Below are 14,439 nucleotides of genomic sequence, written 5' to 3'. Positions count from 1 at the left end.
TCATGTTGTCCAAGATGTGGTGCAACATTGAGCCTCCTTGTTGCCGCACAGCGTCAGTCGTACAGGGCTGTACATTCATTTTGTTTGCCCAAGGCAGACTGTGACAAATCGTGTGTTTGACTCTGAGGCGTTGGCATGCTCATTTAAGGCTGACGTGCGCCGCAAAGCACCTCATGGGTTGCAGAAGCGCCCGGCACGGGAGGGAGTTTTCCAAGAGCTAAGCCCCTCGGAGATTTCATGCTGTGGATAGCGTCACGGGTAGAATGGTGGCTTCGAATTCTTTCATCGCGATTTGCGTTACCTTTTGAGCGGTGAGGACGCCCATGTTGGCCTAAGAAGCCAACACCGGTCTGGTTTAGTATTGAGGAAACGGACACTACGAAGGGTTGCTTTTTCGAACGATGCCCAAGACAAGAAAGGGCGCTCGGCTGATCCTACTATTGTGTCTTGTGCATCTACAATAGCAAACCTAAAGCGCCCTTTAGTCTTGGGTACAATTGGGGAAACAATGAGCTGCTTCGTACCAGGCAATCCAGCTGTTGGTGGGATGCACAACACTCCAAAAGCCAATATAGCGGCCCTTATCCGAGCAGTTGTAAATTGAGACATGTGCATGATTGCCATTGTTGGTGGACTCGGCACAGGAACTCCTCTTCCAGCACGATATCCAGGAATGAATGCCCGCTTTTCGGGTAGCCATCGTACCAGCATCCTGGGATATCGCGTGGCAGTCGCTAGTAGGGATCGCTTTCAGGCCGCCCAGTATCATGACCCCGGATGCACCGGACTATCTGAATGCCATTATCCGAATAAGTCTAGATGTCGTTGGTGGTGGGGAGATTTGCCAAAGAAACGACGAGAGTAAGCGCCGATAACGTGAGAGCGGGGTCGCTTCGGTTGGGTGTATACACAAAAGCTATCGGCGCAGAGTGGGGCACCGAGTATGTTAGACACCTTCTTCAAAGCCATGCCATTGCTCCTCAACCATTGTAGCGTGCCCTGCGCATGAAACTGTGTTGGTTCCAACGTCGCCGATATACTCAACATTCTGCGTAGTTGGCGTCGAAAGGCACGTTGCGATCGGCCACAGACCTGTGTGCATGAGTTATGCAGGCCGTAGCTGCAGCCTCCTGTCAGTCATCTAAGAGATTGTACCTGTCGGTTAGGCAAAGGCCGAAAGAATGTCCTGTGCTCCACGGCGCTTATTAGCAAGCCGCCTTGAGCGCGGCTAATGTCAAACGCGGAAGCGGCGCAGGTCGCACGAAGAAGGGCAGCTGGTGCCATTGTCAAGGTGGACATGGACCAGGTAGCTGCTTGTAGGCCAGACTAATGGGATTATTGAAGATACGCGCGGCGTGAGCTGTGGTAGGTTGGTGGGAGAAAAAATGTGTGCTTTCGTGTCCCAGTGGAAAAGTTGGGGATTCGATTGGCCAATCTAAGCATCCGAGCCCACGGTAGCCGGGGACGCTGATACGCTTGGGGAATCTGGAGATGAACTAGTGGAAGAGCGATACCGATGACGATCCTACAGATTTAGCAAGAAGAGGCTCTTGGGATGCCATGTGTCGACGGACCGTTGCGAGCAGGAAGTCGTCACACTACGCAGGCCTTCATTTGATGCAAGGCCGCCACGTCGATGTTGATGGGGCCAGACTGGAGAAAGAGCAAACGGTGGGAGGGCACCGTGACTGTGCCGCACACTTGTGCTGTCTCCAAGCACCTGATGGAGCCTTTTGAGGAAGGGTGCATTAGCGTCTCATGGAGGCCTGGCCTAGTCGTCTGCAGCAACGTTCGCCATGCGAGGAACTAATGCTGGGTGAATAGATGATGCCAAGGGGCTGCTTACCTACACCTTGGAAGGCTGCGCAGCCGTTTGTCTTCCGCGGAACGGCATCAGGTAGGACAATGGATCGGAGGGGTTCGCACCAGCAGACGGAAGAGGGAGCCAGGCTGGTAGCGATGGCTGTTCTAGAGGATCCAGTGTCGTGTCTCTGGCACGCACGGCGCGGGATCGCTGACCATGCCCGCCATCTAGCGTGGGTTTGGGCGCTTAAGCTGCAGTGCATCCCTGAAGCTTAGCACGACCCAGGGCGGCGATTCGTCTGCGGCGCCCAGTGGTGGTGGTGAACGGACAGGTGTTGTAAGCGGGCGTAGTGCACGGGCGGGCGAGCAGTTCGCTGCTGCTGCTAGGTAGACGATTGACGCCGCCTGCCGCCTGTCTGCGCTGAGAGTCTCCACCGAGGCAGAGTCGCAGTGTTGAAACAAACAACGACACCTCTCTGCACCAAGCACCTTGAGCCTCTTCCCGGCAGCTGGCCTGCTCTGATAAGCCTCGTCCCGTCCTTCTTTCCTTAGACGCAAGCGCTCGCCCGCCGCCCACCCTTTTCGCGCCTTCCCTTCTGATTCGTGACCCGCCGCTCAGCCTCGCCAACCCCGTCGTCTGAGTGATAGGCAGCCCATCGCGAGACCACGCGCGATTGTTCCTTCCCACCGCAGCGTAGATCCGGCGCAGTCCTGGCGCAGCCTCTGTTGTGCCTTCCTCAAGAGCAGCGCGAGGCATGGCAACCGCGACGCAGCTCATGCCGTCACCGAGTGGCCTAAAGTCCATGTCGGCATTCAGCCCCTACACGGACCCGCCCAGCTCACCGGGCACCTTCGCCCACGTCTTCTCAAATAGGTACGACGCCCTCGCTGCGAGAGCATTGGCGACTGCCCGCTAACATGGACTCCCCCAGATCCTCAGGGCACACGTCCGACCACCTGCAACCACCGCCCAGCCCGTACCCGGCGACCGTCGACCCCTCGCCCGTCGACAGCAACGGCACGAGCCATACTGACCACACTGAGGTACGTCGCGTCGTGGGTGGATATACGAACGCGCGGGGCTGACCCCACTACAGATCGAAGACGATGCCCAGGTCAATCACCCAAGTGCAAGCGAAGATGGCATGAGCGATATCAGATCGCCGGGCACTGACGACATTGTGAGCCCGGCGAGCCAGGACGGGCCCGCAAAGGTATCATGCCAACCCTCCACCGCACCTGCCTGCAGTCATCTAACCTGTGACAGCCCCATACCCATAAGCTCAACACCGCCGTGCGCAGGGCTGACTCGGACGATGCCCCGCCGTCTGTTATTCATGCGCCCGACACTTTTAAACAATTCGTGAGTGCCCTTTTGCTATGGTTGCACTACATGGCTGACGTGGGAACCAGAACCAGAACCGGATGACGTCTGGCGGGTCCTCGAGCGCAAACACGTCAGATAACACCGCTGTCGTATCGCCGTCAACGCCAGAAGCCAACATGCTTCCGGATGTCGAGGACAAGCACACGTCTTCTGCCTACACTACGCCCATTGATACCGCCGTGTCCAACTCAGTTACCGACCGCAGCACGCCGCGTGCCCAGACAAGACAAGATTTCGAGGAGGACTTGAGGCGGCGCAGCGTTCGTAAAAGCGTCAATCTCGCTGGTATGTCTGCACGCCTTCAACAAGGCCACGCGCTAAGATGCACAGATATCGCCGAGTACGACGACCATGCTACCACGGATTCTTCTGCGAGCTCCGTCATCGAACAAGATGACAGCCAGTCGTCACAATCGCAAGACGGCGAGTCCATGTCCATCGGCACCCAGACGATGGGTCAGGCGATCCACGGCATCCAAGAGTCAGAGAAGGAAGTGGCTGCGCTGCGAAGCGCACTGGACGAATGCTGGACACTCTGCAACTCGCTGGCCAAGTTGAGCCAACACCACAGAACACGCATGTTCCACTACTCCGGTGGAAGCCCTGATATGCAGGAGCATGCCTGGAGAACGTGTTGGCGACTTTGCCAGAAGCTCTACGAAAGTAGAGAGGAGAACCCCTCCACGCAGATTCGACCGACCCTGGAGCTTTGCCGGGACTTTTGCCAGGCACTATTCGACGTGCGTCAACGCGGTGATGAGGCTTCTGATTCGGTGCTTAGAGTCAGCTTTGAGCTGAACAACCATCTCTACAACGCACATGATCGCACGCTACCCGAGACATTTCGTGAACGCACTCTGGATTTCTACTTGACGTTATGCCATCGCTTAATGAAGCAGCGTACTTCACTTCCAGAAGAGACCGATTCGTTGCTCCATGCATGCTGGTCACTGGCAGAAATGCTTTTCAGTCTCCGCCAAAACAGCCGGGATGGCAAGCCAGCCGACGAGGAACTGCTGGGCTCGGCGATCCAGGCGTGCTGGGAATTGTGTGACTTGTTCCGTGAAGGCTGGACGCAGGTGCGGCCTGATCGCGGCACTCCACGACCGACTCAGTATGCCTTCTCGGTCGGACGCAGTTCCATGACACATCGCTCCCAGACTGCGTATTCGGAACGGTCTGGGCGATCCTCCAGTGTCAATGAGTCGTACCATTCAGCTATTCAATCGAGAAATGCGACGCCAATGCAGCCAGAGACACCAACAACCATCTTCGATGACCGCGAAGAGTTCTCGCCCGCAGACGAGCCCAACGTGCCAAACATACTCGTTCTCGGCCCAGAAGCTGGCATGACACGGACACATGATCGTTGGTCATCCGCTTCCTCCAACCTTTCCACATACTCTGACGCCTCACAACACACTTCCTCTACCGCCACCGCTGGTCGAGAGGATGCCAATCTGGTCCGCCTGAAAGGGCTGATTATCAAGGCAGCCATCAACACCGGCTACAACCGCCAGATCCCCCTTCCAGACTTTATTCGTGCTTTACCGTCCAACAGCTTCGGCGCCGAGACGTGGCAAAGTCAATTATTCGAGAGCTACCGAAAACTTGTTCTTGCAGACCCGACCCTACGAAGCGTTCACACTCAACCACTGCGCAGGCTGACGGCACTTGAGATTGGACGATCGGTGCAATGGCTGGGCCGCAGCGAGTCATTCAAGTGGCTGCGCGAGCTCTATCGCTTCGTCTTTGGGGCCTATCCTGAAGATACCAGTCAGCGCAACCTCATAATCAACGCCTAACGCACTTTACGCATGGATCTTTTTGGTTTCGGATCTTGAACACTTTTTCAGATCATGGGTGTTATTTGGATGGGCACTTTTCTTCTATTTCCGCCATATACCCCCAACGCTCTCTTCAGTGCGCGTATCATTCGGTCCCAGCATAGTTTCATCGCATGTTGTAGATTACGGATCCTGCATATTCGCTTCTGTGTATACCTTCTTACTATCTCTACTGCTCTCATGACGCCTATTGCCAAGTTTACGACTTTGTTACTACATACGAATAATAACCCATTCTTACCGATGCAACCTTGGAAGTACAGAATGACGAAGTGATGAGAGCTCGCCAAGCTAGTGTTAGAGAACACCAGCGTGAAGCAACACCACTGCTGGACTACGAAACTTCTTTGTTTGCTTTTTGGCTACAATGGAATGTCGTCGAGTTGTCTCAGTCGTGAGTTCCGCTGGCGGATACAGAAGTAATTTGCAATTCTCTCGTTCAGTTCGGATCTCTATGTCGGTCTCACAGGTGTCTCAATTTAGTGAGTCATGGAATGAGTGTATCATTAACGACTGGATTTCTTTGGCTAAGCTGCTTACCAGCTCTCAACCAAGTTCAACGTTTCTCCATTCCACTTTTTACCTAGGTCCCCATCCCCACCCACCACCGCCCATGTACGGCGACCTATACCTATTCCACTGACCTCCACGTCCATACCAGTGGTTTGTGTTGCGATTGATACCATTATCCGGGTCGTAGTTAAACCAACTACTGCGAGTGCCTGGTAAACGGACGCTGCCATGAACATCAGGCTGTCTGATGGGGGCAAGATCTCGGCCGCCGTTAGGAAGCTCGTGATATGGTGTATTGCCATATGGAAGATTTCGTCGTCGAGAGGGATAGTAACCTGAGGGCATGGTTGGTTTGTTTTAGGTGCTAGGAGTCAACTCGGTATGACGGTGGTAAGACTCGAGGCCGTAAAATTATGTGTAGAGGGTTGAGCACAGGGCTGTTACTTTTGCTAGCGTAGATATTTGGGTTGAGCGTGCGGTATGACTTTCCTGTTTGCTGTGTATTGTTGTTGGGGAGAATGTAAATGCATGCAGCGGCGGAGACTTTATATCCTTAAGCGGTGATTGAACTTGCATTTGACGGGTCAGAAAGTGTGACAAAAGGTAGGGACAGCGTAGTCTGTCATGTTGAAGGGACAGCGACATGTACCCATAATTATACTTCACGACAGCGTATCGAGGGATGTATAGCTATTCTCAACGTTTGGTCGCATACATGCGCGCCGTTTCCATCCTTGTCCCTTTTCCTTCACAGATACCGCCAACAGTGTCTTGTACCGCCTATCGTTCACTCTCCGCATCCACCCATTTCTTCTCCTTCTGCTTCTCCTCTCGCATCAGCGCACTACCACAGTCATGAAGACCCCTCGTCAATGCCTTGCGGTGCGATTGACTCAGCGATGACAAGTTTGCATCCTCTGCGAGCGCCTTCTTGAAGTAGTCTCTCATGTGAAGAAGCTCAGCACCCTGCCAGCTCTCATGAAAGAGCCTCTCTCCTTGCCATGGCGGTCGCCGTGCGCGAAAGGCCTTGTCTTTTACTTTCCTCAAGTTAGCCTTCTTGTCTTGGTCGGCAGCAGCTTCCTCAGCTCTTTCGGTAGGCACCTCTTCTTTCTTCTTAGAGTCTACCTCCAGACCCGCAAACTCCCTCTGGAGTTGGTCAACAGTCGCCCAAGAGCTCTTGGAAAGACTGGTGTCATCTTTCTCGTAGCCCTCTGGACTCGCCCAACATGAGGGCGTGTAGAAACGGGAGCTTCGACTGTAAGTGGGCCGGGTGCGGCTCCGCTCTATGACTGTGTGCTCGTGGTGTGACATCGTCGTAGCTGGAGTGTAATCGCAAGGGAGGATGGTGGCTTGCGCGTCGATACTGACCGATTTGCGAGGGGGAGAAGCGGACTGTTGGGAAGGATCAGCTGCTAAGTTGACTAGAGGTAGCGAAAGAGATATCCTTACTTGTTTTGTGTCCCCTTGGAGTAAGTCTTTAGACCTGCTCACGGCTTGTGCGACAGCTACTGTGGTGGCGCTTCTACTGGTTTTGACGATCTTGCCGAAGCGGTTCCTGGGTGTCGACCTTGCATCTGCTAGCCTATTGTTGACTCCTTCCATCTCTTTCAGATTCATCTGATCGACATCCAGCGGTTCGTTGTCGTCTGAAAATGAGATCTGTTGAGACCTCCTCTTCCACCTGCGCTTGACCTTCTCCCAACTACCATCAGAATCTTCTTCTTCCTGGGGCGTAGGCTCCGAGACAGTCTCTATCACCGGCGATCGTGATGTCAATTCCATCTCTTTCGAACCGGGGTATTCTAAATATTGACAGCCAGGCACCTTCCAACATTCGTCTCTTGCTAGTTCCCAGAGATATAGTGCCTCGTCGACTCCCCACTCCTCAGCCATGTCGAAGTGTTCATCTCGTAGATTCTCCAGGGTCGCAACAAGTCTCCAACAATCGAGTTTTGCCCTCTTCCACCGACCTGTGCAGTCCTTGTGTGACATCCAGCCTAGATCATCGATACCATTCGTACGTAGCTCTGGCCCTGCTTTTGAGGATTCGAAGATACCACCGCGGCGAGCTAACGCAAATGTCGCGAACTTTACTTCGCCAATGCGAGCCTCTGTGATGCAGACTGCGCAGACTGAAAGTGCTGAGTCAGGGATAAGATTCGGTGCATAAGTATAGTTGTGCTCGCATGGTTGCCGCATTGAAGCTAGTGTCGGAAACTGCGAAGCCATGTCGACGCGATTGAGAGTTGTGTTCACCGGCAGTAACCCTGGCCCCGGCCAGTAAGTAAATCGTAGTTCTTCGTGAGGGTTCGATTGCGACCAGCGGTCTGAGGGCGACAGTTGATGGTTCGCCTAGAGAGCTCTAGCGACCCAAAAAGTATGCGAAACGCACTCGTTCGAGAATAGGCGCCTAAAGTTGTTCAATTCCACATCGTTAGAGAAAAGCTGTATATTTGTACCGGAGGTGAATAAAGAAAACAGCGAAGAAAGGGTCGTAGTTAAGAGATCTGTGGCAGCCGAAATGACATAGTAGGGTCCGACGGTCACTGTGAGCTGGCTGGACCGAGCTTCTCCCCTTCACTTGTCGCCAGGGTCCAGTCTGTGCCATTAAGGACACGCGGTCTCTACCACTGTAGATCCGATTGCTCGCTGTTTCTACTTTCTGTAGGCTTCTGAGGGGCGATGTTCAGAGCGGCCAGAGTCGAAAGGTGCGGATTCAGACGTTCTGCGTGAGCAGCTAACCCATTGTGAACAGCACAATGCGACAATGTCAACCTAGTCTGTCCGGTATTGTTAAACATGTAACGCGCTCGGCCTGAATAAATATCGTGGTGATGGCGATTCCGACACAGGCTTCCGCGAACGTGGCGCGACAGGTCCGGGTTACGTGTTGGGGCATCTGCGATGTGATGCCTCGCCATATTGCTTGCAGTCCTGCATAGCCGACAGGATCTCCAGAGGCCTCGTCAGTCAGCATCTCGTCGCGAGATGGCTAGTGTGTATATTGTTCAGTTGATGCTTAGTGCCGCGCATTGTATCCATTTCTCAAGGTGCCGAAGAAACATGCTCAATCTGTCGCTGATGGATACCGGGCGGAGCGGCCTTTCTCGTCCTCTACCGTAGCTGTTGTATAGAGTGCAGAATATCGCTGTATGATATTCCGTGGAGAGTCTCAGTGACATTTAATCAGACATGATGAGCATAGCATGACCTGTCGCACGCACTGGAAGACGGATGAGGGTTGAGTTCGGACGGGCCGGCAAAAGAGCGATGACGTTTACTGCTTGGCGCTAGCGTACGATGAGCTCCGTCGTTAGCACCTGCACCCGGATAACGCTTGTTCTTCCAAACACCTCAATTCTATCCTCATTCCCCTCCTCTCATACCAATTCGTCTCGCCATGTTTGCCAGACAGGTATTCCGCCCAGCCAAGACGCTGCACCAGGTATGCGCTCACATATCCGTCTGATTTGATATTACAAATCGCCAATGTCAGTTTTGGATGTTGACAGAAAATAGCAAGTCCGCCGTTACGCATCCGAGGCGCCCAAGAGCGGCAACAATGGCATCCTCTACACGGGTATCGGCGCTGCCGGTCTCGCCGGTGCCTACTTGTTCATGAGGGGCGGCGACGCGCCGTCAGGGCAGAAGGGCAATGCGCCGCCATCAGAAGAGGCCAACAAGATCCCCTCTTCCACCGGCGCCGTCAAGAAGGCCTTCACTGGAGGCGACCAGGGCTTCGTCTCGCTAGCGCTAGAGAACATCGAGGTTGTCAACCACAACACCAAGAAGCTGCGCTTCAAGCTGCCGGAGGAGGACATGGAGAGCGGACTGCCTGTCGCATGTATGTCTATCAGTAGAATTTCCCAATCGCTGCAATTGCTGACTGAACCCAGCGGCCGTTATTACCAAGTACAAGGGCCCCGAGATGCAGAAGCCAGTTATCCGACCATACACCCCGATTAGTGACGTGGACCAGAAGGGCTCCGTCGACTTCATCATCAAGGCCTACCCCAACGGCCCCATGTCTCAGCACATGCACAACATGGAGCCAGGCCAACGGCTAGACATCAAGGGACCTATCCCCAAGTTCCAATGGAAGGTACGAGCCTCCTCGATATCCTAGTTGTGAAACAAACACTAACATTGATGTCTCTTTCACAGCCCAACATGCACGAGCACATTGCCCTGATCGCTGGTGGCACCGGTATCACACCCATGTGGCAAACCGCACGACACATCTTCCGCAACCCCGAGGACAAGACCAAGGTTACGCTCATCTACGGCAACGTTTCAGAGGAGGACATTCTGTTGAAGCGCGAGTGGGAGGAGTTGGAGAACACATACCCCCAGCGCTTCCGCGCTTTCTACGTCCTGGACAACCCACCTGAATCATGGCAAGGCGGCAAGGGACACGTTACCAAGGAGCTCTTGAAGACTGTTCTGCCTGAGCCCAAGGAAGGCGAAAAGATCAAGCTGTTCGTGTGTGGACCACCAGGCATGTACAAGGCTATCAGCGGAGGCAAGAAGAGCCCGTCCGACCAGGGCGAGCTTGACGGAATGCTGAAGGAGCTTGGCTACAGCAAGGACCAGGTCTACAAGTTCTAGACGTGTGTATATATAAGTGTACGATACCGGGTAGTATGTGCCATGGAACAAATTCGCAAGAGCGAATGTAGACATGCAAAGACGCGGTTTTCGCTCGTCACCCTGGCCCAACACTGCTTCCATATGATATTGCAAAGACAGCAAACGGCACTGTGGTCAAATCTGTCGGTCTCACAAACACGCTCGATACAAAAGGAAGAAGGTCATTTCCATCGTACTTGAATGTGTCAGCTTGGCTGACCATAGCATCAGTCAGTCTATTTCCGCTTTTAGGTGATTGGGTCGGCGCCAGCAACCGGGGGGACCTGTCCTGATCAAATCGTGACGTTTGGAAACAATTTCAGGCCGAGGATGTCTTGCAGACGTAGACAACGCCTGCTTCCGACATTTCCGTGCAACCAGAACCCAAACAAACATCTCTTGTTGCGTAGGCGCCCATTGGTTCAATTCATCGACGACTTGCAGCTGTACCACGACCTCCACCTTCCACGAACCAGGCTTACTCAGCACTACTAGCACTAATCCCTCAGGCGACATAGACTGCGAGATGGGTGTGACAATATCCCACACAGCCTTCTCCCCGCTATCCATGATATCGACCATCTTCGGCTTCATCTCCTTTACCTTTACGCTCGCCACTTTGCTTAAAGTTTCTTGGTCCAATCTAGCGACGTTTAATGCCGGACCAGAAGAGATCAAAAATATCTTGTCAAGTCTGAAGCAAGCACTATTGGAAGAAAGAAGGCATCTGAGAAGAGTGAGAAAAAGACTGAGGAACTTAAGGAGAGACCAAAGTCACGGTCCCAGCGCAAGAAGTGATTCCGAAGAGTACTACGGCAGTGGTAAGACCGGGAACGAGAGTCGAAAAAGAGGCAGACGAGGGAGGGGAGGCGGCAAAAGAAGAACTATGCACTTCGACCGCGACATGCAGAGTATGCGCTCAAGCGGCGAAGAAGAAGCATTAACCGTAATGCGCGTCACCATCCGCGACCTGATCCAAAAGTTCCGAGATCTCGAGTATCCCTTTCTGAAACCAGAACACCAGTCCCAGGACTCGGCGCAATGGTCTACTCAATCTACATCTCTTCCATCTGAAAAGTCACCATACGCAGCGCAATACTACCCGCACTCCGATGACGATGATTCTCCTTCAGCTAGGCACATGCGCAATAGTAACCGTCTGGGTCTGGAATACGCAAACTGCGATCTTCAACATCGTTGGTTGTGGGTGCGGAGGAAGGCTGATGTGATTAACCTTAGTACGGTGTTGAGTAGAGTGGAGGGTAGGCGGACGGCGCATGAGGTGGGTCAGGTGTTTAGTATGGTGTCGGATATTGGGAGAGATGTTGAAGATTTGAGAGGGGTGCTTGAAGGGGTGGAGGCTAGGTTGAACAGAGTTGTGGGGGTCAGACGCGTGGATTAAGATAAGAGAGGATTGGAAGGGACTGTGTTGGAAAGATAAGATACATCGTCCGGATGTACCATGGTAGACACATTCGCTTCAAGCGACCTGTCCCATATAGGTTTCGCGCACATTACATCACTGACCCCACCATGAAACAACTGATATCTTCCATAAGATATTCGACTTCCCTCGCTTCGCATCTACCAAAGCCCAAGAATGCAACTTCGAGGATCGAGAAGATCAAGCCAAGCCGTCGCCATGGACGATACCCGGCGTCCTCCACCACCCTACTCATCGACTCTCGATCATTCATCCCACTATACCACCCCTACCCCCAGAACCAGATATTCCAGTACCCCAGCAGAACTCAGAGGAAGTGCCATTCGCGTAGCATATTGGCTCGCACGCGAAGGCGCTGGACCAAATGACCATGATGAGGTATACGCTCGAGAAGACTATCAATCGCAGGACGGGCATAACGACGACGGTCCCGGAGAAGAGAATGAGCTTTTAGAAGGCCAGCGTCCGGATGGCGGTGTACGTGTATCAAACGCATACATCGAGAATAACGAAGACGCACACGGTATCGAGATTGAACGGCGAAATGGCCTAGAACCGTACGGCACCCTTGACAAGACGATTGAACTCAGAGAAGGCGAGAGCGAAATTCTACACGCTGGTTCCGGAAGAACACAGGGTCGAAAAATACATCCATTCGCACTATGCGCCCGCATACTACCGAAGCTGCCTTGTCGCCGCAAGAAACGAACCTGGTCAATGTGCATCAGACATCTTCTCGGTATGAACCCTGGTTTCTGTCCCGGAGCTATCGCTTTACGCCGTGATGGAAGCAAAGATCTCTTCTGGGATCAAGAAGATCAACATAAGTGTTCATACTGTGGCCTCTCAGTCAAGTTGTTCTATCCCAGGTCCTACACTCAAGACCGGCCAACTCATCAAGGACTCTCATATTCCTTTGTACTTGAATCGCATCTGCCAGCTAGTACAAGAAATGGAATTGAGAGACGAAGTTGTTTGATATGTTGGGAATACGAGGGTATCTGGGCCGGAGCCATGGACGAAGAGCAATGGGGAAAGCACATGAGGCGCCACTTTGAAGAAGATGGATACTGGGTATGTGGTTTCGAGGATGACAGAAGCTACATGGTGGACAGAGACGATTGTAAAGCGAAGAACTGTAAGGCGGTGCACAGCTAAGTTGAGGTTATGTCGTGTCACTTGATTGAGAGTATGGACCTTGGAATGGAAATGGCACGTCAACTCAAGAAAATACTGAAGAGACTAGAGCATACATCGATGTAAAACTACCTACCTTGCATGTTCTTATGTTGATCAAGTTTGCAGATCTGTTCAATCTTTTTCCGTGCATAAGATGGGGGCACACTTTGGCACACATGACTGGTATGTCTAGCCTCAGAACGCTGATTGTTATCGTTATAGACACTGTAACAAGGCTTTTTTTCGCGTCCTCTCTATCTCTACACATCTTCACGAGTACCAACCACTGCGTTCACTGCACAACCGCCTACAATACATTAGTTCCACCTCCAACGCTCTTCACTAACAATACGGCGTATAAAGTCTTTCGCAAAAGCCCCTTCTTACTCCTAACACTCCAACATCCAAAGCAAAGGCCTACTATCAGCATACCCAAGCCACCTGCAATCAACCAACACAACATACTACAACTCAAGCCCTATTACCCAGCAAACCCCACAGAAATGCCACGAGACCCCTTCGAAGACTGGAGAAGGAACGCGGAATACTTCAGACAACACCAGCAAGATCAACAGTTTCGTTACAGCGGACAGCAAGACTTCCCTCGGGGACCTCTGCCTGGTCCTCGAACGCAGTTTCCTGGCCTATTTCCCCCAGGCCCATCATCGTATGGACGAAGAGGCTATCCCGGAGGAGTCGGACAGGGCTATGGGTGGAGCGCATCGGGGAGGTGGTTAGGGCCTGGACCTCCGAGGTAGATGGAAAGTCGAGGGGTAACACTGAATGTGATGTGCTTCACGTGTTTGCAGGCTTTGCTAGGAGAGTGGAAAGGAAGAAGGCACGGGGGTATTCTGTAATGTGATAATATCAAACTATCTCAGCTTATGCTTCTCGCGTTCTCGAAACCCGTTCCTACTGTGAGTATATGTCTATGTGGTGATCGTTCTCTACTCCGCTTCTCCGGGTCCCTCAGAAGCATTCAATATCTATAGTCATCCTCAACCCGTTGTCCTAGTGTTGCGAGGTTGCTACCTCGTCTTATTAGTTCACTCTGCTATTAGTGATATTGAAGCAAGGGAGACACGTTGTTTAATATTGAGCAAACGTACTTCCAACAGTCAAGCATTGTATACAGCTTCATTGAATGTTCCGACGTGTCCGTACGAAAACAAGGCACCGTGTCAAGTACTGTTTGAAGCAGCCCCTGATGACCTGACCCGAGTGCGTGAAGAGCTACCAGCATACATACGGCTACAAGATAACAGCACACCTTCCGCCAGCAGTGGTTGCGATTCTCTTGTGCGCAGCAATATTGAATGAAGACAGGCATATATATCGCCGCTGCGATGCTTTTCTAACTTTCTTCATATCGCAATCCACAGTACACAAAGCAAGCAACCAAGCCAGCATACAATTTACTCCATCGACCGAAGTCTCGTTACTCATACCCAGAAAGCAACCACACATAGCGACACCAAACTCACATTCAGCCACAGTACGCCTACCTTCCCAGGTAGCCTTCCAGCGACCAAAAAATGCCCATCAACCCTTATGAAGGCCGAGCTGCTTATCCCCGCCACAACCTGAGTGAAATGCCAAGGCAGGGTCTCAGACTTCCTCCCATGATGCCGGGATTC

At 52.7% G+C, this 14,439-nt stretch overlaps 3 protein-coding genes across 3 annotated transcripts; 2 read left to right on the top strand and 1 right to left on the bottom strand.

Moving 5' to 3' along the window:
* Positions 1–2,558: 2,558 nt before the first annotated feature.
* Positions 2,559–4,995, top strand: J4E78_004417 (uncharacterized protein; the record flags this gene model as incomplete). Its single annotated transcript, XM_049365046.1, has 6 exons — positions 2,559–2,677; positions 2,736–2,847; positions 2,901–3,017; positions 3,071–3,166; positions 3,223–3,475; positions 3,521–4,995. 6 exons carry the CDS (start codon positions 2,559–2,561, stop codon positions 4,993–4,995), a joined length of 2,172 nt encoding a protein of 723 aa, XP_049222847.1.
* A 1,335-nt stretch (positions 4,996–6,330) lies between these two features.
* Positions 6,331–7,779, bottom strand: J4E78_004416 (uncharacterized protein; the record flags this gene model as incomplete). Its single annotated transcript, XM_049365045.1, has 1 exon — positions 6,331–7,779. The coding sequence occupies one exon, from the start codon at positions 7,777–7,779 to the stop codon at positions 6,331–6,333; it is 1,449 nt and encodes a 482-aa protein (XP_049222846.1).
* Positions 7,780–8,950: 1,171 nt separating this feature from the next.
* Positions 8,951–10,158, top strand: MCR1 (NADH-cytochrome b5 reductase; the record flags this gene model as incomplete). Its single annotated transcript, XM_049365044.1, has 4 exons — positions 8,951–8,995; positions 9,070–9,394; positions 9,447–9,652; positions 9,715–10,158. 4 exons carry the CDS (start codon positions 8,951–8,953, stop codon positions 10,156–10,158), a joined length of 1,020 nt encoding a protein of 339 aa, XP_049222845.1.
* Positions 10,159–14,439: the final 4,281 nt, after the last annotated feature.

Source organism: Alternaria triticimaculans, assembly GCF_023758025.1.
Source record: "Alternaria triticimaculans strain BMP 0046 chromosome Unknown scaffold_5, whole genome shotgun sequence".
NCBI classification, from domain to species: Eukaryota; Fungi; Ascomycota; class Dothideomycetes; order Pleosporales; family Pleosporaceae; genus Alternaria; species Alternaria triticimaculans.
Note: the sequence above shows the minus strand (reverse complement) of the source record. Positions and strands in the feature narration are given on the sequence as shown.